Below are 24247 nucleotides of genomic sequence, written 5' to 3'. Positions count from 1 at the left end.
GAGAGAGAGAGAGAGAGAGAGAGAGAGAGAGAGAGAGAGAAAGTTAGATTTGTAGCGTTCGATACTATTGAGTCGTTCAGGCGGTACCTTTGAACCCTTCTATCTTTTCTTTTCTACTTCGACTAAAGGTGTTCTCTTAGTGTCTAATAACAAGTGTACCAGATAGTATAATTATTTAATTGTAATTATATATTTTACAAAAATAAATAGCCGACGTTCAACGTCCTTCGATTCGTACACGATCCTTCATATGTACAATTCTACCCTTCGACAATAACTATTCACATATAATCAATAAGATACATATGTATGAGAATATGTATGTGTGTTTTTAATTTAGGTTACGCAATTACTACGTTCTAAATTACATGGATCAAGAAACATATCAAATGTAACTAAATCTCTAATGTTTCTCAAGAACGTTACGTATGTAATACGTAAGGATGTAATATCTTTTTCACAAATAATTTCTTTAAATTTGTATATCGAAAAAATTTATCTCCAAACGAGTTTCAAAGGAGTATACGAAGAAAGAGAACGATCGCGATTAGAGAGAAACTGCTTCTTAAATGTGCCGTTCTACCGTAAGTTTGTTCGTTCAGAATCTGACATTGCGATTCTCGGAAATGTTTCACGTTTCCTTCGGAATCTCTAGCCAGTACGCAAAGCTCGTACTTGCTCCTCGATACAGGTAAATCCTGAATCTTATAAGACCTGGCATTGTAAACGAGGTCCTTCTCGATCGTTGACTTGCTGCTTCCCGACTCTCGTACTACTACATAAAAATCACCGATGTCTTCTCGCGATGTCACGTACCACGTGGCCTTCCAACTCTTATCCTCTTTGTCACTGAAACATCAATGTGATAAATCATTTATTTTCTTTATTGTCATTTATTATTTATTTATTGTGTAATTATTTATTATTTTCTTTATATATATATATATATATATATATATATATATATATAAAGACCCGTAATCTATATATATTACGGGTCCAATTAAAAGAAAGTTAATTATCGTAATTTTGAAATTGGGATAATTCTTTTCTAAAATTTTTTACGTACTACTCGATATTTCGATACTTCACGTCGGGTGTGATATCCAATTGTTCGTTCTCGTATATCTCTTCTGTATTACATCCCATCAGATCTTCCGTTATTTCAGAAAGAAGCTTTTCAGAAACATAATTTGGACTTTTGCATGTAACATTCGACCATTCCGTTGGCATTTTGCTGAATGTGTTCAACCATCTTTTTAGAGGTCGAACGTGACAATCGCAATGCAACAAATTTCCTATAAATATTATGAATAACAATATTATAGATTTGTGTATTCTGAAAAGAGCATTAATAGATGTATGTATAATAAACTATGTGTATATAGATTAAATTTACCAAAATAATGAATTCTCGTGCCATTTTGAATAATCTTCATGAAATTCTCGTCGAATACATCGATTTTATTCATTTCCAAATCCAAAAGCATCAAGTTTCGCAATGGTAGAATTTTATACATTGGTAAATACGTCAGATGATTATGGCTTAGGTATAAGTAACTTAAATTATTCGGTGGTTCGAAAACGTTTGGTTCTGAGATGTCATTGATATCATTATACGATAAATCCAACGAGTGCAATGCTGTGAGATTACCGATTACGTCTAAAATCGAATAAAATGAAATTTCACGTTATATAAATATGAATACTTATTTTAAATTGATATTTGTTTTAACAATTAATAATTAATTTTAATAATTAATATTTCTTTTAAATTGATTCACTTGAGACGATTACTTACAACGACGTATCTCATTAATATTGTTATGACTTAGATTTAAGTATTGAAGTTTTTTTCCACCGATGGTCAACTCGAACGTTACTACAGGCATTGTGTTGTACGAGAGATCCACTTCTTTCAATTTGTATGGAATCCAAGGATCATTGGGTAACATTTTTCTCGTGATGAAAGAGATTTTATTATGACTAAGATTGAGCCGTTCTAATGACAGACAATCGTCTAACAATCCATGAGTTTTATTATCCAACCTTTCTAATTTATTGTAGGATAGATCGAGCGTTCTTAAAGAAACCAAACCTTGGAATGCCCCGTTTGGTATGTAAGTAATATTATTGTTTGTCAAATTTAAAGTCAATAATTGAAGAAGACCTTCGAAAGCGCGATTATTTATATTGTGAATCTGATTATTAGCGAGATTCAATTCAAATACAATTGGTAGACGACCAAATGCCGCTTTGCCAAGTTGTGTCAAATGGTTGTCCTATAAAAAATATTATTTTTATTTATTAAAAAATATTGTCTATATATATATATATATATATATATATATATATATATATATATATATATATATATATAAAGGACAGATTTTTAGATGTCTTGTTAACTTGTTACGATTTAGAAAATATTTGTATTTATTGAAATTTCATTAAATTTGAATAATCGTAATTATTGTATATTCTTTTATTATTATTAAGAAATGTTTAAATCATTTTAAAAGTTCAAACGCGACTGACCTGTAAATAGAGATATTGCAAACTGCTTAAAGTACTCAAGGCTTCCCACGGTGGTATGGATATATTATTCGCTTGCAGGTTCAAGGTCCTCAAGGTCAACAGGTTTTCGAAGCTCCCATGCCGAAGATTATCGCCTAGTCGATTCCTCGAAAGATCCAACGAAAGGAGAGCGTTCATCGTAGGCCATACCTCCAACGTTGGTATTTCTTCGAGCAAATTTTCTGAAAAGTCCAAGTGACCCAACGGATTTGGCAATTGAAATATCTTGCTCAGTCGATTGTTCTTCACGGTTATGCTTCTAAAAATTCATAAGCATTAACCTCGCAAAATATTCTCTGTGAAAAGTTGGATGAATTTTAAATATAGAATAAAAAAGAAAAAAAAAAAAGAAGTAGAGATAGCTACCTGCAACTGGCTAATCTGGTTAGACTACCACGTGCTATGTCGTTGAGTTGATTGTAGCTCATATCTAATTCGAGTAATGTCGGCAATGGACCGAACGTCGACGGTTTTATCTTCTCCAAGGAATTATGAGAGAAATTTAAAAATCGTAAACTAAAGAGCGTTTGAAAGACGCCATTGTGTATGTCCGAAAGATTATTGTAAGACAGATCAATTGTATGGAGTTCGTAGAGCTTCGGAAACGTTTGACGTGGAACCGAATGTATCAAGTTGTGAGATGCATTGAGTATTTTTAGCCCAGTCATGTTGTGCAATGGTACCTGCAATCATTTTGCGTGTTACCTATTACTGTTCATTTTCTTACCGTAATAATTTTAACGAATTGTATATATGCAAGGTGACTGTACTATCGTACTGAAACGCCATATGTCAAATAATCTTATATATAACGTTAGTTCTTATTTCCATATGTTACGATAATTCATATTGTTTGATTTTCAACATTATTATAACATATTAGTTGTTCTCGTAATAGTCCAATTTCGAAAAATTTGAACGTTTCTTTGAAAATAAAACTCATATTTAACTTGTTGTAGGATTCTCATATTATAGATATATTTATCTATTTTTCCCATGACAGTCGATTAATCTCTTCCTCTTCCTCTTCCTCTCTCCTTCTCTCTCTCTCTCTCTCTCTCTCTCTCTCTCTCTCTCTCTCTCTCTCGGAATCAGTTTATCCCGTAAATCAAGCAATTCTATTTACCTGACCCAACGAAGTGAACAGATTGTAGCTGAGTTGCAGTTCGGTGGCGTACGTTGAACTGTCGAAGGAATATTTCGAAATATTCTCAAGTTTGTTGTGACTAAGATCGAGCGAGGTAATATTGGCGCAGTTCTCAAATGCTTCAGGCTCTATTGTAGCAATTTCATTGTGAGATAGATTCACTTTCGCCAGGAAAAGATCCTTGAATGCTAATTTCTCTACGGTTGTCACGAAATTCTCGGAGACATCTATGAGCTATGAAAAATGTTGTAAAATGAAAAAGAATTAAAAAAGAAAAAGAAAGGAAAAAAAGAAGGAAAAGGGAAAACAAACTTATCCTATAATTTTATATCGTCGAGCTCTCTTGCGTTTCCTTTATTACGATATTCGTTTAAGTATGACTCACATTCATATGCGTTTTTTGTGCAATAATAATTAAATAGCAACCGATAGCAATCTCTAGTATACATCAAAAAGTGAAAGTGGTCGAAGACGCAAGTGGAGACAATATACTAGTTGCTCCGATATACGAGAGAAACCTGTGGTATTACGACGAGTTTTGATAGCAAAGCCGCGTTGCATAATCATATACATTACTATGTTATCGCACGCACATGAAACGGTATATATATACATACATACATATATATATATATATATATGTATATATATACATATATTTATGTATATAATTATATATATAATTATATATATAATTATATACATATATATATATATATTAATAACTTACATAAATATAATATATATATTTATGTTAATAATCGTGTGTGTATGTATAAATACGAACCTCAGCAAATTGTAACTGATGAAACATTTGATAATCGATTTTCTTGATGAAATTCCGTGATAAATCTATGGTACCGATTCTTGTGATCGAGCCAAAAGTACCTCTGCCTACTTCATTAATTTGATTGTTGCTTAAAAACAAACGTCTTAGAAAACGCATACCACGGAACGTATTTGAGTCAAGTTTCCTGATCTTATTGTGACTCAAATTGAGAACCTTCAAGACGGAATTTCTTGCAAAAGTTCCCCTGCAAAGAACAAAAATAGAAAAAAGAAAAAAAGAAAAAGAAAGATGGCTGATGGAAAGTACAAATTTTTATATTTCACTTTATTTTTGAAACTTGATGTACATACCTCTTTAAGTCTGAGATCGCATTATGAGAAAAATTACACCATCCCAATTTGGTAAGATCGGCAAGATGAGAGCCGTCCAACTTATCAATAAGATTGTTCGACAAATCAAGGAATTCGGTATCCCTGAGTCCCTTAAATTGATTTCTTTTTAAATCTTTGATTTTATTATCATGAAGATCCAGAGTTTTCATTTTTTTCAAAGGTTGCAACGCTTCGACTGGTAATGAGGACATAATTCCTGTAATATAATCGATATTAAAGATCGAACGATCGTTAAACGTTAAAGTTCAAATCACGATATTACTTACCGTTACTGATTTCTAATTTTTCTAATTTCGCGGCTGCGGCACTCTCAGCGAAACTGTTCCCTGGTAAAATAACGATACGATGTCCAACGATACTCAATAGACTAAGATTTCCTAGAATTTGTAGTGCTTCTCTTGGAAACTTTTCAAGACGACTATTTATCAAATAAAGTTCCTGAAGGGTTCTGTTCACTCCGAGAAAACTGTGTTCCTCGATTAATCTCAATGGCGTATCAATAAATTTTAAGACTCTAATGTCTAATGGATAAAGAGCTGGCCCATAGAAACGTCCTAAAATTTAAAAAATTCAATTATAACAATCAATTATGTGAATTAGAAGATCCTGAATATTAGAAAAGTAATTCTCACCGATATTGCATTTATACAGGATCAATTCTTCGATAGGCATACCTTCGTTCCCTAATTTAACAAAAGCCAGGCTCAAGCTAGCTAAATTTGTATTTTCGCAATGAATATATAGTCCTCTGTCACTTCCACGAACGCAAGTACAAGGGTAAATATCAGTGGGTATCTTAGGACACGTAAATCTTGGTCCAGGTGGAATATATTCGCCCATGATGGGCAGGGCCAAGCCCAGTACAAAAGGGACCAGCAACATTTCTATAACGATTTATCTTCGTTATACAAATTATCATAATTATTATAATTAAGAATATTTAACTTTTAATTAATAATTGCCGTTCGTCATGCGATTTCGTCAAGCTCTAAAAGTTTTAACCTCGTTGAAACGAAAGCCAATAGAAAATTGTGTTAAAATATTTTTAGAGAAGTCCTCGTAAATATAAATGGCTGTGATTGAAGCTTTCTATTCAGGGACTTTTAACGTTTAAAATTAATTCTTACATCATGACTCACAAAAGAAATCATATATTCAGATTCTCCATACTATCATCCCACACGAACAAGAGGTGACTAACCGGTGATTTATCGATGATAGCCTAAAAATGTCCTCGAAGTGTCCTTTTATTTTCCACTTTTCTTTTTCTTTTTTTTTTCTTTCTTTTTTCTCATCCAAAAGGAGACGTCTCTAAGCGAGATTAATTCACTTTATTTTTCTTTAATAAAAGATGAGAATATTGTGGGCGTAGAAGTTACTTTTGCTCGTCCTTTTTAACTTATGGAGTTAATTAATTCGTATAGGTAGGTGGATAGATCTACATATATTACTATCTGACATTTGGAATGAAAAAAAAGAAATAAAAGAATAAAAAAAGAGATAGAAAAATGATCGAGAGATCAACGTCCTCGAGTGCAATGAAAAATAGATGATTATTTTCAGATTATCTATCTTCATCATACTTGTGATTCCTATGTCAGAAATTATAAGGGACGCGTGAGAGATCGATCATAATCTTTGCAAGAAGAAACAAATTAAAAAAAAGAAAAATAAAAGATATGTTTATCGCGATAAAATGGACTTTGTTAAATGTGAGAAGATAGAAGAAGAAGTGCTTACAATTAGATTTTAAATCTTTCGCATGAGATGAGAGGATGAAATATTTGACATGATGCGAAAAGATGAAAACTCGTAATGTTCGAGCAAGTTTCGGTCAAGGTTCAAACGAAATATTCTTTCGAGTGTTGTTGCTTGCGTCAAATCAAACTATTTCATCGGCGTTCTCTTTCTTTTTCTTTCTATATAACTGTAAATACTAAGCGAGATGAGCCAGGTGCGTAACCGCGCGTAAATTTCCATAGAAAATGAACCGTTAGCAAAGTAGTACGTATGTAGATATATACATAAATACGTTTGAGATCGAGATAAGGATAGATGCCACGAGAAAAGTGCGTGGGCTTACGATGATTAGAGAAAATGTATTTTTTTCTTTTACAATGAACGGGCAAAGATCGTTTTAAATTCATCGTCCTGTTTCTTTTCTCTTTTTTTTTCTCTTCAAGGTTATAGGAATGTTTATTAAAATATCAAGAAATATGAGTTCTTTCGAACCAATTGAAATGGTTAACATTGAAAAAAGAAAATGTAAGCTCGTTCGAACGGTCAAACAGTTGAATCATTAGAATTAGAATAACATCATTCTAATGATAGGGCACGGCGTTGTTTTGATGAATAACAATAGTAGCGTATAATTAAAGTAATCGAAGGAATCACTGACCTGGTAAATCCAACAACATACTTTATTGTGCATCCAGTAAATAACCGTGTAAGAAGGCGAAAAGAAAGGCACGGTGATCTAGTTTTACGGTTAGTAAGTGCAACTCTCACAACGTAGTATACGTAGCTACGGATACTATAATCATCGTGATGGGTAGAATAATAAAAACTAATTAGCTGATATACATAATAAATTTTTTTCAGATATCTTTGAAATGCTTTTTATAACGAATAAATCGATTTTATTACTTTCCAATGATATTAATTTATTATTAAATTATAAAAATTTCAAGAATTTGGGTTAAGTACAGAACCAAATTCTATTTTTACGTTACCATTCAAGTTTACGATAAACATATTATAATAACATCTGTTGGAATAACAGATATCCTTTCACTTGTTTGAATCGACCTCGGTTGGTCTTCGTTGAAAACAAGCAATGGACCGGATCGGACCCGTTCCGCGATAACTTCGTGTCTAGTATTGAAGAAAAAAGAAAAAAAAAAGAAAGAAATAATGTATTAATCGATGTTATTGACGTAATGAAAACGGGATTTGTAAATTTTCATGCGGATCTTGTTACTGAAAATAAATCCGTTCCGTGGCAGCTTCTGAACAGAACCAAATTCAGATAGCTCGAAGCATCTATTAGCAGAGAGAAAATATGTTCGTAATCGATCTTAACGAGTGAGAAAGTAACGTTCGAGAATGAAATCGAGTAAATGACGATTCAAAGTTAGCTCAATGGTTCGTGGGAATTCACATCTTTCTACTTTCGATGTTCAAGAAACCTAAAGACGATTAAAGAAGAAGAAAAATCTTATTCCACGTTCTACTTTCCTACGATTTCTAATCATCGATATTATTATTTTTGTCATCGTTGTCATGTTGGATGAGAAAAAAAAGAAAGAGCAGGTACTTACATAAACGATATATTTCCGTGAAATAATCGTCGAAGAAATACTCGAAGTAAAGAAAAGAATAGAAAGGAAAAGAAAGAGAAAGGGAGGAAAAAAGAAAGAAAGAAAGAAAGAAAGAAAGAAAGATCGTTTTAAGGTTCTTTTCTTTTCACCAAAGAAGTTAACAAAATCAATCCCAAGGATATTTTCATTTCACCGGTCGTCCTTGCCGGTCGTCACTCGATAAAAATACTTTGTCTAACGGACGTAGTATCAGTTTCAAGGTGACAAGGAGAGAAATACCTTTCTTCTTTAAATATGCATCGAATATTAAATTAATGTTTTATTTTCTTTTATTCTTTTTTTCCTTTCGTTTTCTGTTTTCTTTATTTTGTTTTTTTTTTTCGTTTCTTCGAATTTAAAGAAAGACAAAATTTAGAGGAAAAATTATCGTTAAAGATTTGAGAGACGAGACTAGATAAAGTAAAAAAGTAAGTAAGTACATGTTTCATCCACGCATCGGTGTCACCGTTGAGACAGCGTGGTGAACTGAACGGATGAGGCGCTCTAAAGGCACGTGGAACGATCGCTTATCTCAAGAGCACGTGTGTAGTACCTGTCAAATGCAACGACCCCGACGAGTATGTTTCTGTAAAAGTCACGCGTAAACGATCGATCTAATTCGAATGAATTCACCATGACGTTGCCAAGCCCATTGCCTTTCTTTCTCTCTCTCTTTCTGTTTCTCTTTTTTTCCCTTTCTCTTTCTTTTTTTCCTCGCTGTCAGAGAAAATTTTCTTTAATCGATTGAATCGAATTGCACTATTGACGATCGAATTTAATTCACGAACTTTATAAAACTAGTTTGCGTTGACACTATGCACATAAGAGATGCAATATTTCAAAGTCACATGTCACATGTTCGTTTTTTCTTTATTTTTTTTTTTCTTTTATTTTTTTTCTCTTTATCTTCTTTTTCGCATACGAACGAGGAACATACGTATGTATGTATGTATGTATGATGTATGTATGTATGTATGTATGTATGTATGTATGTATGTATATAGAAGATAGAAAGAGAGAGAAGAAAGAAGACGAAAATATACGAGTCACTATACGCACGTTACGTTTCAACTCGCGTTTCTTCAAGACATTCTGTGTATGGTTCCTGGATGAAGTTGCCGTGAAAACTGAACCACTGCTCGACGCTAAAGAGAAAGGCAGGCTTAGAGAAGCGAGGCGTCCCTCATCGACTCTTGATACTTACTGTCCTTTCGTGGACATGCGCCCTTACGTCGCCGTACGACGATAGACTTTTTATTCGCATTCGAGTTCGCTCGAAGCGTTTTTCTTTTTTTTTCTTTTTTTCTTTATTTTTATTTTTACAAAGTTCGTAAAACATAACTTTGTCGTGAAAAACGAAATCAACGTATCGAATTGGTTTTTAATCCTTTTTTTCCTTCCTTTTCTTTCTCTCTCTCTCTTTCTCTCTCTCTCTCTCTCTCTCTCTCTCCCTTATTAGAATTCTTATTGAAATATAAATTTTGATTATACAAGCTCGAAATTTCATTTGAAATTATATTTTGAAAAATTTACGAGGAGTAAAAATGCGAGTTAAAAGAAAAAGAAAGTCGAGCTGTGTTAATTAGATAAGTCGAGTGAAAGTCTTTCCTAATATTCTATCATTAATTAAGCTTTATGAATTTTCTTGCTTAACAGCGACATCTGTTATATGTTATATGTTATCGTAGCAAAAAGTATTTCGCTGCTGATAGATAAATTAAATGCATTGTTTATAAGACAAAAACTTATCGCATTTATAAAAAAATAAACTAGAGATTACCAATACTAGTTCCGATCTTCAATTTTTGAATTTTTTTAAAGTCCTTGAACATAAACGAAGACAGGATGTTATTAAATAAGATTACTCGTACGGTAATGAGAGATACGTGGATCATTTTAGAGATTACATGCTTGTTAAAATCAATAAATTCGTTAAGTGCTTAAGTAACTACGAAGGAACGTGTGTTGTCCGGCTATCTGCTCTTATAGAAGTCAGCTGCATTGCCAACCGAGAACGTCAGTGGTTCGATCGAGTGTCCGTTCTCACCGATTTAGATTCGACGAGTTAAAAACTCTGAAGAAATCTGTTGGAAGCGATAATACCGTGATAATTTTGTTTGAGTCGCTTTTAAATATGGCCAGGGGTGATCTTTTAATACTAAATATTATGTATTGTAAGTAATAACGAAATTATATAAATATATATTTATCGAAACTTATTGTTTTCGTGTAGTATTTTTAGGTACAACGATGGGTTTACCAACTTTTGGACATATCGTAAGCAATATCTTTTACAATTAACAAATTTTTGTTTTAAACGTTTTTCTTTTTCTTTTTATTTAAATTTATAATATATATTTTTTTCATTTATTGAAGGAACGCAATCGTTTAGAAACTTACGAAGATCTGTCGGATCAATCAATCGATCTGAATCTCTTCAGCAATTTGACTTTTCAATTCTCTTGCGAGAACAAACCAATTGGTCTTTATGCCGACGTCGACTACGATTGTCGGATTTTTCACGCTTGCGACGATGATGGAAAAGGCTTTCCAATGATTTGCCCGAATAATACGGTCTTCGATCAAAGACAACGAGTTTGCAGTGACATTGTAAACGACTGTGAACACGCTCACGAATGGTAAGCAGAAATCGTAATTTTAAATTTCATTATCATCTCTTTAATGTGTTTTTTTTTTGTAACTTTTTTTTATAGGTATTATATCAACGAATTACCTTATTCCGACGAATTGACAGATTATAACAAAGTTGAATCGACCGAGGACAATATTCCCACGGTCGTGCCACTTGCTGCAGCTTAAAATCAAATTATTGTATCATTTGTAAAAAGTTTATTAATTCTTCTTTTTTTTTTGTAATAAAAACACTTAAAGAAAGAAAACATGACGAGAATAATATGTATATTTTATTCGTTAATAACTCATAATCAGAGATTATCATTGACAGTCTTAATCTCTACGAAATAACGATCCGTCGGTCGTTTTTCACATCTATCCTATTGCATTAAATTATAAATCATATTATAATTAAAGTATTAAAGAACTTAAATGACAAGTAATTTGATTATATGAAAATCATAAAGAAGATAAATGATAATGCGTCACCCTTCACCGTGAAGACCCCAGGAAAAATAAATATTATTTGCCTCATACCTAAAAAATCGCATTGACCCTTACGATAAACGCTAATTTGTCGAAATACAATATACGAACCCTTTTACTCCTGTTTTTTTTTATCGAATGTATGTACGTGTGTGTGTATGTGTATGTGTGTGTATGTGTGTATGGGTGTGGGTGATATATCATTAAACTACCTTACATAACGTTAAACGAGAATTTTTCTTGCGAAACGTCGATGAGTATTGCAAAATATCTACGTAATAGCGAAGTTCATTGAAAGCGATTGATGCTTTTCGAGCGTCGATAGTACGTAATTAAACGATATGCGTTAAAATTAAACGTTATTAAAGCTAATCCAACGAAAAAGGACGGTAATGTAACCGTACGTAATTACATCTAAAACAACGCAGACAATTATTTATTACTTTTAGCCGTAATAAGGCGCGTAATATCCTTTAGGTGGCCAAACTACACCCGGTTCTGTCTTATCGTTGTCATAGACGTATTTTATTTTAGGATGAGTGCTCGGTCCAAAGAATGCTTGACGAATCATTGCAAACATGGCCGAACCTAGAGCCATATTGCTGAGCATCCCGGCCATAGTGGCAGCTGCACGTGCATGAGCAAGCGCCGTTTGTATCAGGAAAGAAATGACAAAACCTATTCCAGGCAACATTTGCATCATTTTCATTTTCATATTTCGACCCAATTCCATGATCGTATTTGTGATCTTTTTAGGGACAATGTCCTCATTAAGATGGGGTAACTGAATCGTCAGTTTTGTACGAATATCATTCTCAAAAACTTTATCGTCTTGTTTTATACTATTTTCGATATCAGATTCGTTCAACAGATTACCCTCGGATCTCTCAACTTTTGTCTCCTGCAAGTAAGAATCTGAATATTCATTCACGAACGATCTCAATGTGTTCTTCGTGCGATCTTGTCTGTTCCTTGATGTTTGATCGTCCGATTCTTTTTCCAAATCGTAATTTAATCTAGCGTCTAACGGAATAACCCTTAAATATTCCGACTTATTCGTTTCCGAGTTGAGAGGCACGATGTCTATAGTTTTGTCAAATTCATTAGTAGTTTTTTTTCTCAACGATCTTAGATCGTCCACTTTGAAGGATTCGAGTTTATTCATAAACTTACGATTCAATCGAGTACCAAAAAGAACTTCGAATGCTCCGTAGGCATCTTCCAAACTGAGATAATTTTGTGAACCACTTTCTATATTGTCCGAAATGTTCGATTTTATTTTATCAAGGAACATGCTAATGATCTGATCATCGTTTATCGATCGATCTTTTGTCTTCTTATCATCGTCATCGTTATACTTTAAATATTGATAATCTATGTCCTGGAAATTATCGTTTAAACTCCTATCCCTTTTATCTTTGTCCTTTTTATTCTTATCTGAATCTGGTCTCTGATCTAATACTTCTTCCATGATATCACTGATGATCGTAAGAATGCTAGGTAAATTCTTATTATCCTTTATTTTTGTACCCCGACCTTCGCGAAAACCTGCGAAGCTTATACCAACTTCCCCATTACCGTAGCCTCTTATCTTTAAAAAACCCCAATTGGTTTGGAACTTATCTTCAGCTAATTTTTTATAGGTTTCTAACAAAAAGTTCTCGATCGATTCCTTCCTGGCTAATAACTCTTTTTCGAATTCGAATGTGGACATTCCAAAGAATTGTTCAATCTCTGTCTCTATCGACCTTCCGAATGGATTGAAACTTGGTAAAGACGGTAGAGATGGTAAATTGCTAGATATAACTGGCCACACGAATATGCCCATGCACCTGATGAAACTCAAACTGCTAATACATTGAACAATTCTCGACAAGAAACTTCGTTTCGACGTAGCTGCGTTCAAATCTTCTACTTTTTTAAGTATCTCGTATTGATCGGCAGTCAAGGAATCCCTTATAGTAGAATTCAAAGTGTCTACGAAATATTTTTTTTCATTATTCGAATATCGATCGTTTGTCAGATTTTTTAATCTCGAGACTTGGATCAATAATTGCAAAAATTCGGATTCGTCAATGTTTGGAAAAGTTGATTCGGATTCCTTTAAATTTTTCCTTTCAGTTTCCATCCTTTGTGGATAAGATTTGAAAAGATCCACAACACTTCTTCGTTTTCTAACTTCTTTAATCGGCAACTCGGATTCCGTTTGTTCCTTATCAGACAAATTGACTTTTTCCATAGAAATATCTATGAGGGTTCCAGATGGTTGACCAAGATATCCAGGGATTATGCTTTGATCATCTGCAAATAAAGGGAAGTCAAAGATCGATAGTTTGTATAGGAATAAAAAAGTATTGTTAATTTAATTAGTAAGATAGATTCACCTACTGACGGTGTCGACGGTGATACCAATGACTGCCTTGTTTTTTCTGAATCAAGTGTTACGGCCGATGACTGTTGTACAGCAGCTATTATCTCTTTCGGATATTCAATCGTCCTAATAGCTACCGGTATGTTTCCTAATTGCGATAGATCGAGAAACTGACTCGTTCCTTCTGGTATTTGGGGAATTAACCCTGGTAGCTGTGGAATACTACCTGGAAGAGAAGGGATATTGGGTGGAAGTTGAGGTAAGTTAGGTATTTCAGCCAATGGTAATGTACCGGGTAATTGAGGAATTCCTGATATGCCTGGTACTTGACTGATGTCAGGCAGTTGAGAAAAGTAGTCGCCAAATTGCGGAAAATTTGGTAAAGATGGGAGATAGGTTTTCAAGGTAGGCCAGCTAACATGTTGACTGCAGGCTATAAAATTATTAGTACGCATACATTCTAACATTTTCATAACGTATGTTGGTCTTACAGGATCCGGTAATGCTCGTTCCATAAGTCTGATAATATTGGTTTGTTGTTTTGTTAATACAGTTTGTATTATTGGATTATTAGTATCCAAGTAGGAATGATCAAGTCGTGGTCTCGAATCTTTTTTTAACGCTTCTTCCAAAATTATTTCTATTTTCTTTTGAAAATGTTCCAGTGATGTTTGCTCGTTGACAAGATCCGCTCTATCCTCTTCGGATTTGAAATCTGAAATACTTATATTTAATGACGAAGGTAGCTTTGTTCTAGCTATACTTTGTGAAATCCCAAATTCAGGGAAACTTGGCAATCTAGGGAAAAACTGATGAATCGTTGGCCAAGTGATATCTTTGGTGCATTCTAAGAATGTATTTCTTCGAATGCAAGTGGTCATTCTCTCAATGAAAACAACACGTTCGGATTCTGGCAAAAGACATTCTGCTGTTTGAATTATTTGATATTGTCTATCCGTGAAATAATGCAATAAATCTTCTTTTCTCGTGAGTGAATCGATACGTGGTAAATTCGGTGTAGAAATTCTTACTGCTTCCAAAATATTAAAGATTATAGCTTCGGGATGTTCGGTGAAAATCGGAACAAATCTTGTATCTGTTATTGTCACTCTTGCATCTCCATGTTGTCCGGTTTTAACATTTGTCTCCGAAAGATGAGAAACCTCCGCATTCGAACTATTTTCTGTTAGATTATGAGACGTAAGAGAAGAAATAGAATTTCCATTATTCGGTACGTTTGAAAATATACCAAAATTCGGGAAACTCGGAACTCCTGGGAAGTAATCAATCAAGGTAGGCCAGAGAATGTCTCTCGAGCAAAGTATAAAATTATATTCGCTAACACATTTGATCATGTGATCTACAAACTCAGATCTGGTTGATTCAGGAATCAAATTCTCTGTAATTCTAACGATTAATTGTTGTTGAGCGTTCAATAAATCGTAAAAAAGTTGCGTTTTGACAGTTTCGTTCGATGATGCGTTAACAACGTTCGGGGACGATTGTTGAATCTTTTTTAAGATATTGAATATGACGGATTCAGGATGTTCCGTATATATTGGCACGAATCTTGTACCAGTTATACTAATTACAGGAACATTATTTTGTTGAGAAGTTGTTTTCAAAACAGGCTCAGCTTGAGCAGACGTTCTAGACATTATTTTTACGGTAGACTTTTCTAAAATATCAGGATCGATCGCTTCTTGAATATATTTCGTCGAGTTTTGCAAAATTTGTTTGCTTTCCGTTAAACTATCTAAAAGCGATGAGTCATTCGATGAAGTTTCAATTTCTATTTGCGAAAATTCTGGCAAATTTTGTGAATAATATGCTATCGATGGCCAGATTATATATTGTGTACAATTCATAAAATCGTTTTTATCTTGAAGACACCTCAAAACTTGTGCGAGAAATGTGGCACGAGCTGACGGCGGAAGAATATTTTCGGCCAATTTCAAAATTTCAAATTGTTTCTCCGTCAGGGTCGTCAAAATTATCACGTTTCCAGAGACTGTTTGCGAAGGAATCTCGTTTACGCTTTTTAAAGAGTTCCGAACTTGTTCCAGTGTTTCGATAATTTTAGATTCCAAATTCAAACGAGGATCATCATTTTTTCTATACAATATGTTAGAAATAGGCGCTTGAGTTGGTATCATTTGTGGAATTTGTGGTGACATAGGTATTGTTTGCGTAGGTATATTTGGTATAGTTGGTATATTTGGTATACTTGGTATACTTGGTATGCTTGGTACATTTGGTATAAGTCCGAAAAAATCCGAAAAAGTTGGTGAAATACTTGGAAAAGATGCGAATAAATCGGACAAACCGGGAATCTGGATGTCTGGGAAGAAAGAAGAGAAATCGGGAAGATTTGGAATGAATTGTTTAACGGTGGGCCAAGTCGAATATTTCATACAGGTTAAATAATTATATTCTTGTATACATCGAACAGTTTTTTGAACAAATTCCGGCCGATAAGAGAGCGGAATAAATTGCTCGGCCATTTGTATGGTTATTAATTGATCCGGAGGAATTACAGTCGTGTAGAAGTTCGTTGGTTCCTCATAGAGAGACGATGTCGATTCTACTCTTGGATAATCCTTGAGAGTATTCCGTAAAACGTGTATGATCACTGTTTCCGGCGTAGGTTTCCTCATTCTAGTAGCATCGGAATCGACGACCTCAGGAAGTTCTCCGATCTCATCGGAGAAACCAGGAAACGGAACGATCGGATATTCAGGAACTATGGTAATACTTGGGTACCAAGTTTGATAATCTGGAAAAGCTGGTAGAGTTGGAAAATATTGTTTCATCATGGGCCATGCGAAATATCTTAAACAGCTGAGATATTCGAATCTTCGCACGCAGGAAAACATTTTGTCAGTGTATTCACGACGTAATTCTAGAGGTAAGAGTTTTTCACCTAATTGAAGGATCTCTAATTGTCCAGGTGTCAGCAACTTTTGAAAAGTTTTATTCTTTGAGTCAATCAAGTATGGTGGCTTATCTACCTCGAGACGCGATTCTAATGCTTGTTTTAATATCGATAATACCACGGATTCCGGTGTTAATAATCTTTTCTGATGGACGCTGGAAGAAGATCTATCGATTTTTTCTCGATTACCTTGAAACAGATCGATCAAATTTATTTCTATAGGTATATTAGCAGCAAATACTTGACTGATAGATTCTGGAATATTATCGGTTATGATCGGCCATATAAAGATCCTCATGCAATTCAACACGCTAAGTCCCCTAATACACTCGTACATGTTGCTAACGAAAGATTGTCTTTGCTTTACTTCGACCAATTGTTCTGCGCACTTGATTATATCAATTTGATTTTTGGTCAAATCTGTCGCGTTCAATTGACTGGAATATGATTCGCTTAAGTTCGTCGATTTTTTCGAAGCAACGATATCCTTCAGCGTTTCCAACAATTGATTTTCATTAAATTTCGGAATTTCCGGGAGTACGTCGATCGCGTGTTCTTTTAAATATTGAACGAAGGTACGATTTTTTATTTGTTCTTGTAGCAACATCGCCTGATTTCTCCACCTTTGAAGACGATCATCGATACTATTTAAAGAGGAAGAAGCCCGGATGTTATTCTGGTATTTGACATCCGATAAATTACTTCGTTGATTTCTAACCTCGTCAATGTTTTCCTCGGTTACAATCACATCGTCGATTCCAAGCAATTTTGCTTCATTAAGAACCTTAACTTCGTCAACATTTTTCTTATTTTTTACGTTATCGTTTACCAAACCTAGTGCATCGTCGCGAATGGATATCAATTTTTTAATTTGGCTATCAACGATCGATTTTTCTTCGTTATCGGGAATTTCGGAACCATCCTCGGCACTCAAATACACGGTTGAGCTTTTGTGCTTAAACTTACCTCGAGCTTCCTCTAAATATCTTTGTTCTCTTTTCGATTTAATTGATTCGGTCATTGTTATTGGATTCGATTCTTTATTTCGATCGATTTCAGAAATATTTTCTTCGTTGGCAATCAAACTTCGAAGATTGTTACGTATGTCTTCTTTTATCGCTAAAGTATTATCAATCTCTATTTTAGCAATCTCATCGCTTTGATTTGAGGTTTTTATTTCTACCGGAATATCTAGAACGATATCGTCATTGTTCTTGACATCGTCAACCTTGATAGCCTTTTTCTGCGAGCGTTCACCTTTGGTCAGTCCGTTATTACGATCTACATTGATCTTCGAAGATTGATCATTCGGTAGCTCTATCTCGTCCACCGATTCTACTTCAGCGTCAAATCTACGAATGCCTTCGTTCTTTATGGCATCACCTTCGGCATTACCGATAAAACTTGCTTCTGTTTCTTGGACTACACTCTTAACGGGTAACGTTAAATCGTTCCGTCGTCTCTTTTTTGCAATAGAAGTCTCATTCCTCTCGACGTTCCTTTCAGTTATTTTGACTTCATCCTCGATCAATTTCTTCTCTTGTTCGTGCCAATCGATCGATCCTGAAAGTTTCTTTCGACTCGTTTCGTTTAGTCTTACCTGATCGATCTTCTGCGCTGATGGTTCCGAAGTAATCTTCTCGTGCTTGTCAATATCATCGTAGGATACACTCCGCGAAGAAACACCGTGAAGGAGGAAAAAGATTAGGATGAAGAAAAGAAAATAGTAGCTCCGTGCTAAACTACGGATGATGCTCGTTCTTGGCCGTAGGCGTTGAGAGTTGAGTGCTCTCATGGTCGCGGTCGAGAGGCGAATGTCTCGGCCACTTCTCGGAGCCGGTCTATGGTCAGCCATGCCACACGTATGGTGATACACATACCATCGTCTTCCAATGCGGAACACGAAGGTACACGAGCGTGTACGCATGCATCTAGCCCTACCAACAGCAACCTGGCATTTCCATTTTTGCGATTCTTCTCTATGTGCATCCTTGGAGACTTCGAGGAGAAGCAAGTTCATGGTTTAACGGCCCTGGATTGAACGTACTATCGATGAAACGGCCGCGGAATCTTTTATGCTTACCAGGTAAAAACTTTTATAAAATTTATATTCCATCATTTTCTTTTCTTTACGTTTTTACGTTTTACCATCTAACGTCTACTTTCATTATTCCTTTATGACATTTATTTATGATCATGCTTTCCTGATATTTCTCATTAATCATCGGTATTATAAAGAAGATTAATCATAATAAATGAATATATATATATATATATATATATATATATATATGCATTTATTATGATTAATCTTCATATATATATATATATATATATATATATATATATATATATGCATTTATTATGATTAATCTTCATATATATATATACAATGTATATAAGAAATATACATTGTATAATTACAGACCATAATCAATCACACATTCGAAATGATCTTTTTTTTTGTTAAGTTGAAAGCAATTAAATACATATTACTCTAGAAAATAATATGCTGTGTTGCTTTTTAGGATCTTTTTATTTAATATTCATCTTCCTTCGAGTTCCGTATATGTACGTGAAAATTATATCATCTCGTCCTAGAATATTTTTCTATCAAAATAAATGCTAAAGTCTTCGTAACTACGGATATATTTTTCTTTCTTCTTTTTCCTTTTTTCCTTTCTTTTCCATTTGCATTTATATACGAAAAGTTCATAGTAATCATAATGATTTAAAGGAAAACAAAAAAGAATTAGTCCATAGTTAGCAAATTCGAGTCTTAAGTGAAAAAAAGAAAAATTAAAAAAAATAAAAACAGAGAAAAAGATAGAGATAAAGAAAAATGAAGAAGTTTCATTGGCCGACAGTTCTCTTCGAATAAAGTCCGATGCGGGTTTCAGGTTCATGTTTAAAACAGCTTCTTCGTTCTCGGTGCAAGGGGTTGAATTTTTAGTCCTTGAAGGAATCGAGACTCGAAGTACCCGTCGGTGAAGGTAAAGCGATGGAGGGAAGAGGAGAACGCAATGCATTTTTGCAGTGATCCTTATTTTCTAAGATGGCTGCTCTCTACCCCTTACTTCTTTCCTCCTTCCTCTTCTCTCTTTCTGTACTGGATTCTCAACGTAAAGATGCTACAGTAAACCTGTATTGCCTTTCTTTCTTTATCTACTGACTGTCCGCACGTTTTAAGCTACGTTCACAACGCTTTACATTGCCCATACACCATTCTCTGATAATGATTCGAAGAATTTTTCCAAAGACAACGAAAGGAATTGTATTTTTGAGAGAATTGTGTATTAAAAAAAAAAAACAAAAAACAAAGTGTACAATTATTAATAAGTAATTTTTTAGATCTAATTATGAGTACAAGATTTTTTTTATCTTTTTTTATCATTTTAATTGTAATCATATGACAAATCTCATTCTCAATAGCGTAATAAGATTTATATATTTATTAGATTTTTATCGCTTATATGTACATAGAATATGTACTGCAACTTTGCTCTATATCTAATGACATTTATAATAGTTAATGCATGTTAAATGATTTAACTTAAGTTAATAAACGATTGACAATTGCATTAATTAGGCATTTATTTTTTGTATAGTATATATCTATGTAAAAGCTATGAACATATGAAATAATGTGAATATACGGATTAATAAAATCAAAGACGCAAGAAGGGAAGAAAAAAAACATATCATTTTCTTTCAATATTATATTAAATAGTTTTAATAGCGGTCTATTTTATATTTTAATTGAATATCATCATTTTCACGATTCCTTTCGAACTAACATAATGGAATAAAAGAGACTCGTCTTCATGGTTAAACAATCGCGCTCAAGGTGACGGTCGTACGCGAATGATCGTCGGACAGTGACCGTGACAGTGACGTAGAAAGTGGGACAAAGTTCCCCGCAACATACATCGTTCGAAAGAGCTCCAAAATATATACCTACTTTTCCTTCCACGATAACTGTATTGGGAGAAAGGAAGAAAGAAAAAAAAAGAAAACAAGAAAAAAACTCATTGATCATTACATTTGTGAAGGTGATCTTCGCGTTCACCTAAAGAAATCCATTAGAAAACAATTTTCTCGAAAAACTTGAAAAGAATTATAGTTTATTCTGGGGGAAAAAAGAAGAAAAAATAAAATCGTTCTAACATATGAATGCAAATTTGTCATAAACAAAAAATAATAGAAGTAAGAAATGATTAAACGGCATATTTAACTTCGATCTTAGCTCATTCCTTATCTCGTATTCTGAACGGTTCACTATTAGAATGTCATTACCTTCAGTAACGATCGTTTTATACGGCACTCAAGAAGTATCGAACATCGGTACGTTCAAGCATCGAGCAGCTGTTATATAAGAAAGAGAATAAAAATTAAACGAATAGGTCGTTTCTTATTAACAACTTTTTCATCAGAAGATCATCCTCTTCCTCTTATATATATATATATATATATAAGATATATTTATATCGAACAGTATTCATTCTAATCATATAGAGAAATTATAAAAGTTACATTATAGTTTCGTTACAAACTTTCAATATATTGTATACTGTTAAAAATATTTAATCGTAAAAAAATTATAAAAATATAGAATTTATCAATGTAACAATTAACATTTAAATCGTTTACTTAAACTTAAAATACAATTAAACAGTTAATTTTTATATATTATATATATATATATATATTTAGAATATACATATATAATATATAATATATAATATATTTAATAATTGACGACTCCTTTTTTCCTTCTCTTTTCGAATGTAATGAACAATATCGAGAGTTCGTGATATCTCACAAATCACTTTCGACGTGTACCAAAACGTCGGAACAAGGAAAGTGTTGAGGATGGGGACGAGGAATGGTGCGCAGAGCGCACGCGCATTTCTCCAAGCGCTTACCATTTTCAGTTCTAACGACTTCGCCTTCGTTCGTCTGAATCATAAGGCTTCTCGTGCGAGACCGATTAACACGTTCTTCCTTTTAAATTAAAATCTGTGTGAAATATTTAAAAAATTAATCAGATAAGATCGATCGTGTTAAAACGATCGAAATTTATGATTAGAGAACATATCACGTGACGGTTAGTGATCTAAACATGAAGGGGATTGGTTGGACGTTGATGTGCCTTCTCCTACTGGCGTCATTTTCAAAAATAGTGATATCTGACGAACGATCAGATTTTTATTATGCGATCGGCAAAGTCGAAGAAGGAAGAAGAAACGGATTAACGGTAGTTTCAAAGAATTCTTCGGTCGATCAGGACGTGGAATATGTTAGACAATTTTTCGACAAGATACTCGATGGAAACGTGACCAAAGGTAATCTTACGTATATATATATATATATATATATATATATATATATATATATGTATATGTGTATATATATGTATATATGTATGTATATATATATATGTATATGTGTATATATATGTATATATGTATGTATATATATATAATCTACGTTTATAAAAATATACGTAATACTTTTTAATGTCGATATTAAACTAAAACATTATTCTTGCGATAGAGACTAATTCCATTTGTTATTCATGTAGATACATAATATATAATGAGAATGAGCAACGTGTTGACAGGTTTAACTAAAGTCACTGTTATTTCACGTTTATGATTTATAAAAAAAAAAAATCTACATATTCTCACATACTTCACTGACATCCTTTCGTAAAAGAGCTCTCATTAAAACGGTACTCATGAATTTTGCAGGAAAAGGGGTCGAAAGTACAGGCCGTACTTTCGGCTTTAAAAGGATACAATTTATGTTGATGCCGATCATGTACAAAATGGGAGCAATGATGACTCTTTTGACGGTGCTCACTGTGATTTCCTTGAAGGGTCTTTTAATCGGTAAGATCGATGGTGAAGGAAAAAATCCTATGGAAGAAAGAAAAAAGAAGAGAAGAAAAAAAAAAGAAAAGTAACGGTGTCTTTCGAATGTTGCAAGATGCATACATAATAAGGAGACATCGATTGAAACTTTTATGATCAATGATGTCACGTGTGACGTGTAACAGTCAAATTGTGTCCTACTTGAAAACTTTCTTCCTTTTGTCAATCATCAATCGGGAAAAATAAAAATTAATCATTAATTTATTTTCCTCTTCCAGGTATTATTCTGTTGATACTGAAGTTAAGTAGCTTCCTTGCCAAGTTCTATTCTTGGAATCAACAACACGTACCACATTCCTGGTCGCCTCAACCGATCCACGTACATGTTCACAACGATCTTTCTTACGCTCACGGACAAGCTTATCATGGTTGGGAAACCGCGAGCGGGCCAGGAAATGATGAAAATTATTATTACAAGGGATAAAAAATGGAATGCACTGGATTCGATTACTTCTTCTTATCGCTCGTATTGAATGAAAATACGACGATAAGAAATGGAATAATATCGATGATCTGTGATTCATTTAGTGCCTTTCGTAGTGCCTTCGTGATTGATTACTTGTTAATTTATGAATTATCTAGTTTTTTACTTACCGTAAATGCTCTGAATATGTTCCGCTTGTATTCGCTGATCAATTTTAGTGATGTAATAGTTGAGGAAAGATTTACTTAGCTTTTAAAAAATGTTCGTCCATAGGAGATCATTCATAAAGTTAACTATATTTTTTTATTTAGTTAAAAGTATCCTTAGCTATATATTATGGCTACCGTATAGCTAACGAAAGTAAGCTATACGCAAAGTTTCATAATTTATTATTCGTCCTAATAGAGAGAAAGGAGAGAGAGAGAGAGAGAGAGAGAAAGAGAAATACCAAAGGAAACTATAAACAAGTAAGAGAACAATAATGACATTTATTTTTAAAAACCAAATGATAGATACAGTGTTCCTTTCTTTTGAAAAAAAAAGAAAATATATATATATATGTATTTATATAATAATTCCCGTAAAAACGTGGATAGGTCAATTAATTTTATTTTTGATACGACATAAAATTAATACCGTATATATATTGTATATATATGTTGTTTTATGTAGATATTAAAAAGAAAAATATCAAGAATTTAACCAAATGTTAGAACCAAAACTGTTAACTAAATATATTGCAATAAGTAAAATACCTCATGCTAAAGCATTAGCAATTAATTTTGTTATTACAACGAACGTATTAAATACGTGACAATCTTTGATTTAAAACTATCATAGGCAATAATTGTAATATTTCTTTTGTAAAATAATAATTCTATTTATTATCAGTATAAAAACGTAATCTATGAGTGTATTACGTTAATTTTAAGAGAAATTGATCGAACAAAGTGTACAATTTTTTTTTCGATTTTAAGATCAAGTAATATTTTCCTTTTCTTTCTTTTTTTTTTTGCTTCTTTTTCTTTCTCAAAGATCCCACTGTTACGCATTCTTCATGAAACCGATTGCGTTCTACTGCAAGCTAGACCTAGTTTCTTGACTTCCGTCTGGTAGCTATGCGGGGAGAAAATAAGAAAAATATTAGCTCTTCGCTCGGCAGACCATGGAACAGTCCAGTCGATGGTCAAACAGGA

General features: G+C 33.4%; 4 protein-coding genes across 11 annotated transcripts in view; 2 read left to right on the top strand and 2 right to left on the bottom strand.

The window, feature by feature from the left end:
* Positions 1-156: 156 nt before the first annotated feature.
* On the bottom strand, positions 157-9434 carry LOC124427340 (chaoptin). 7 transcript variants are annotated; one of them, XM_046970162.1, is made up of 13 exons: positions 9325-9432; positions 8706-8851; positions 5539-5790; positions 5173-5460; positions 4865-5102; positions 4512-4758; positions 3704-3958; positions 2944-3260; positions 2539-2836; positions 1802-2282; positions 1400-1663; positions 1070-1298; positions 157-849 (listed from the first exon to the last, which is right to left on the bottom strand). In XM_046970162.1, exons 3-13 carry the CDS (start codon positions 5786-5788, stop codon positions 513-515), a joined length of 3204 nt encoding a protein of 1067 aa, XP_046826118.1. In that variant the 5' UTR covers positions 5789-5790; positions 8706-8851; positions 9325-9432; the 3' UTR covers positions 157-512. The 7 variants fall into 7 exon arrangements, with proteins under 7 accessions (XP_046826118.1, XP_046826117.1, XP_046826119.1 ...); XM_046970161.1 differs by lacking the exon at positions 9325-9432 and adding an exon at positions 9054-9215 and having other exon boundaries at positions 8706-8982; XM_046970163.1 differs by lacking the exon at positions 8706-8851 and having other exon boundaries at positions 9325-9434.
* An 839-nt stretch (positions 9435-10273) lies between these two features.
* LOC124427545 lies at positions 10274-11179 on the top strand. Of its 2 annotated transcripts, none has more exons than XM_046970562.1 (4): positions 10274-10439; positions 10499-10542; positions 10642-10904; positions 10980-11179. In XM_046970562.1, the coding sequence occupies exons 1-4, from the start codon at positions 10400-10402 to the stop codon at positions 11083-11085; spliced, it is 453 nt and encodes a 150-aa protein (XP_046826518.1). In that variant the 5' UTR covers positions 10274-10399; the 3' UTR covers positions 11086-11179. The 2 variants fall into 2 exon arrangements, with proteins under 2 accessions (XP_046826518.1, XP_046826519.1); XM_046970563.1 differs by having other exon boundaries at positions 10281-10409.
* LOC124427506 lies at positions 11177-18546 on the bottom strand. Its single transcript, XM_046970499.1, has 2 exons — positions 13770-18546; positions 11177-13686 (listed from the first exon to the last, which is right to left on the bottom strand). Exons 1-2 carry the CDS (start codon positions 18544-18546, stop codon positions 11831-11833), a joined length of 6633 nt encoding a protein of 2210 aa, XP_046826455.1. The 3' UTR covers positions 11177-11830.
* Positions 18547-21682: 3136 nt separating this feature from the next.
* The window catches only part of LOC124427358, a 2814-nt gene continuing 249 nt past the window's right edge, over positions 21683-24247 (top strand). The window contains exons 1-3 of the mRNA XM_046970194.1: positions 21683-22036; positions 22445-22585; positions 22846-24247. The exon at positions 22846-24247 is cut by the window's right edge and continues 249 nt beyond it. Of these exons, the coding sequence (XP_046826150.1) occupies positions 21814-22036; positions 22445-22585; positions 22846-23051 (570 nt within the window). The 5' untranslated portion in view covers positions 21683-21813 and the 3' untranslated portion in view covers positions 23052-24247. The remainder of the gene's footprint in view (positions 22037-22444; positions 22586-22845) is intronic.

This window comes from Vespa crabro, chromosome 10, assembly GCF_910589235.1.
Source record: "Vespa crabro chromosome 10, iyVesCrab1.2, whole genome shotgun sequence".
Lineage (NCBI taxonomy): Eukaryota > Metazoa > Arthropoda > Insecta > Hymenoptera > Vespidae > Vespa > Vespa crabro.
Note: the sequence above shows the minus strand (reverse complement) of the source record. Positions and strands in the feature narration are given on the sequence as shown.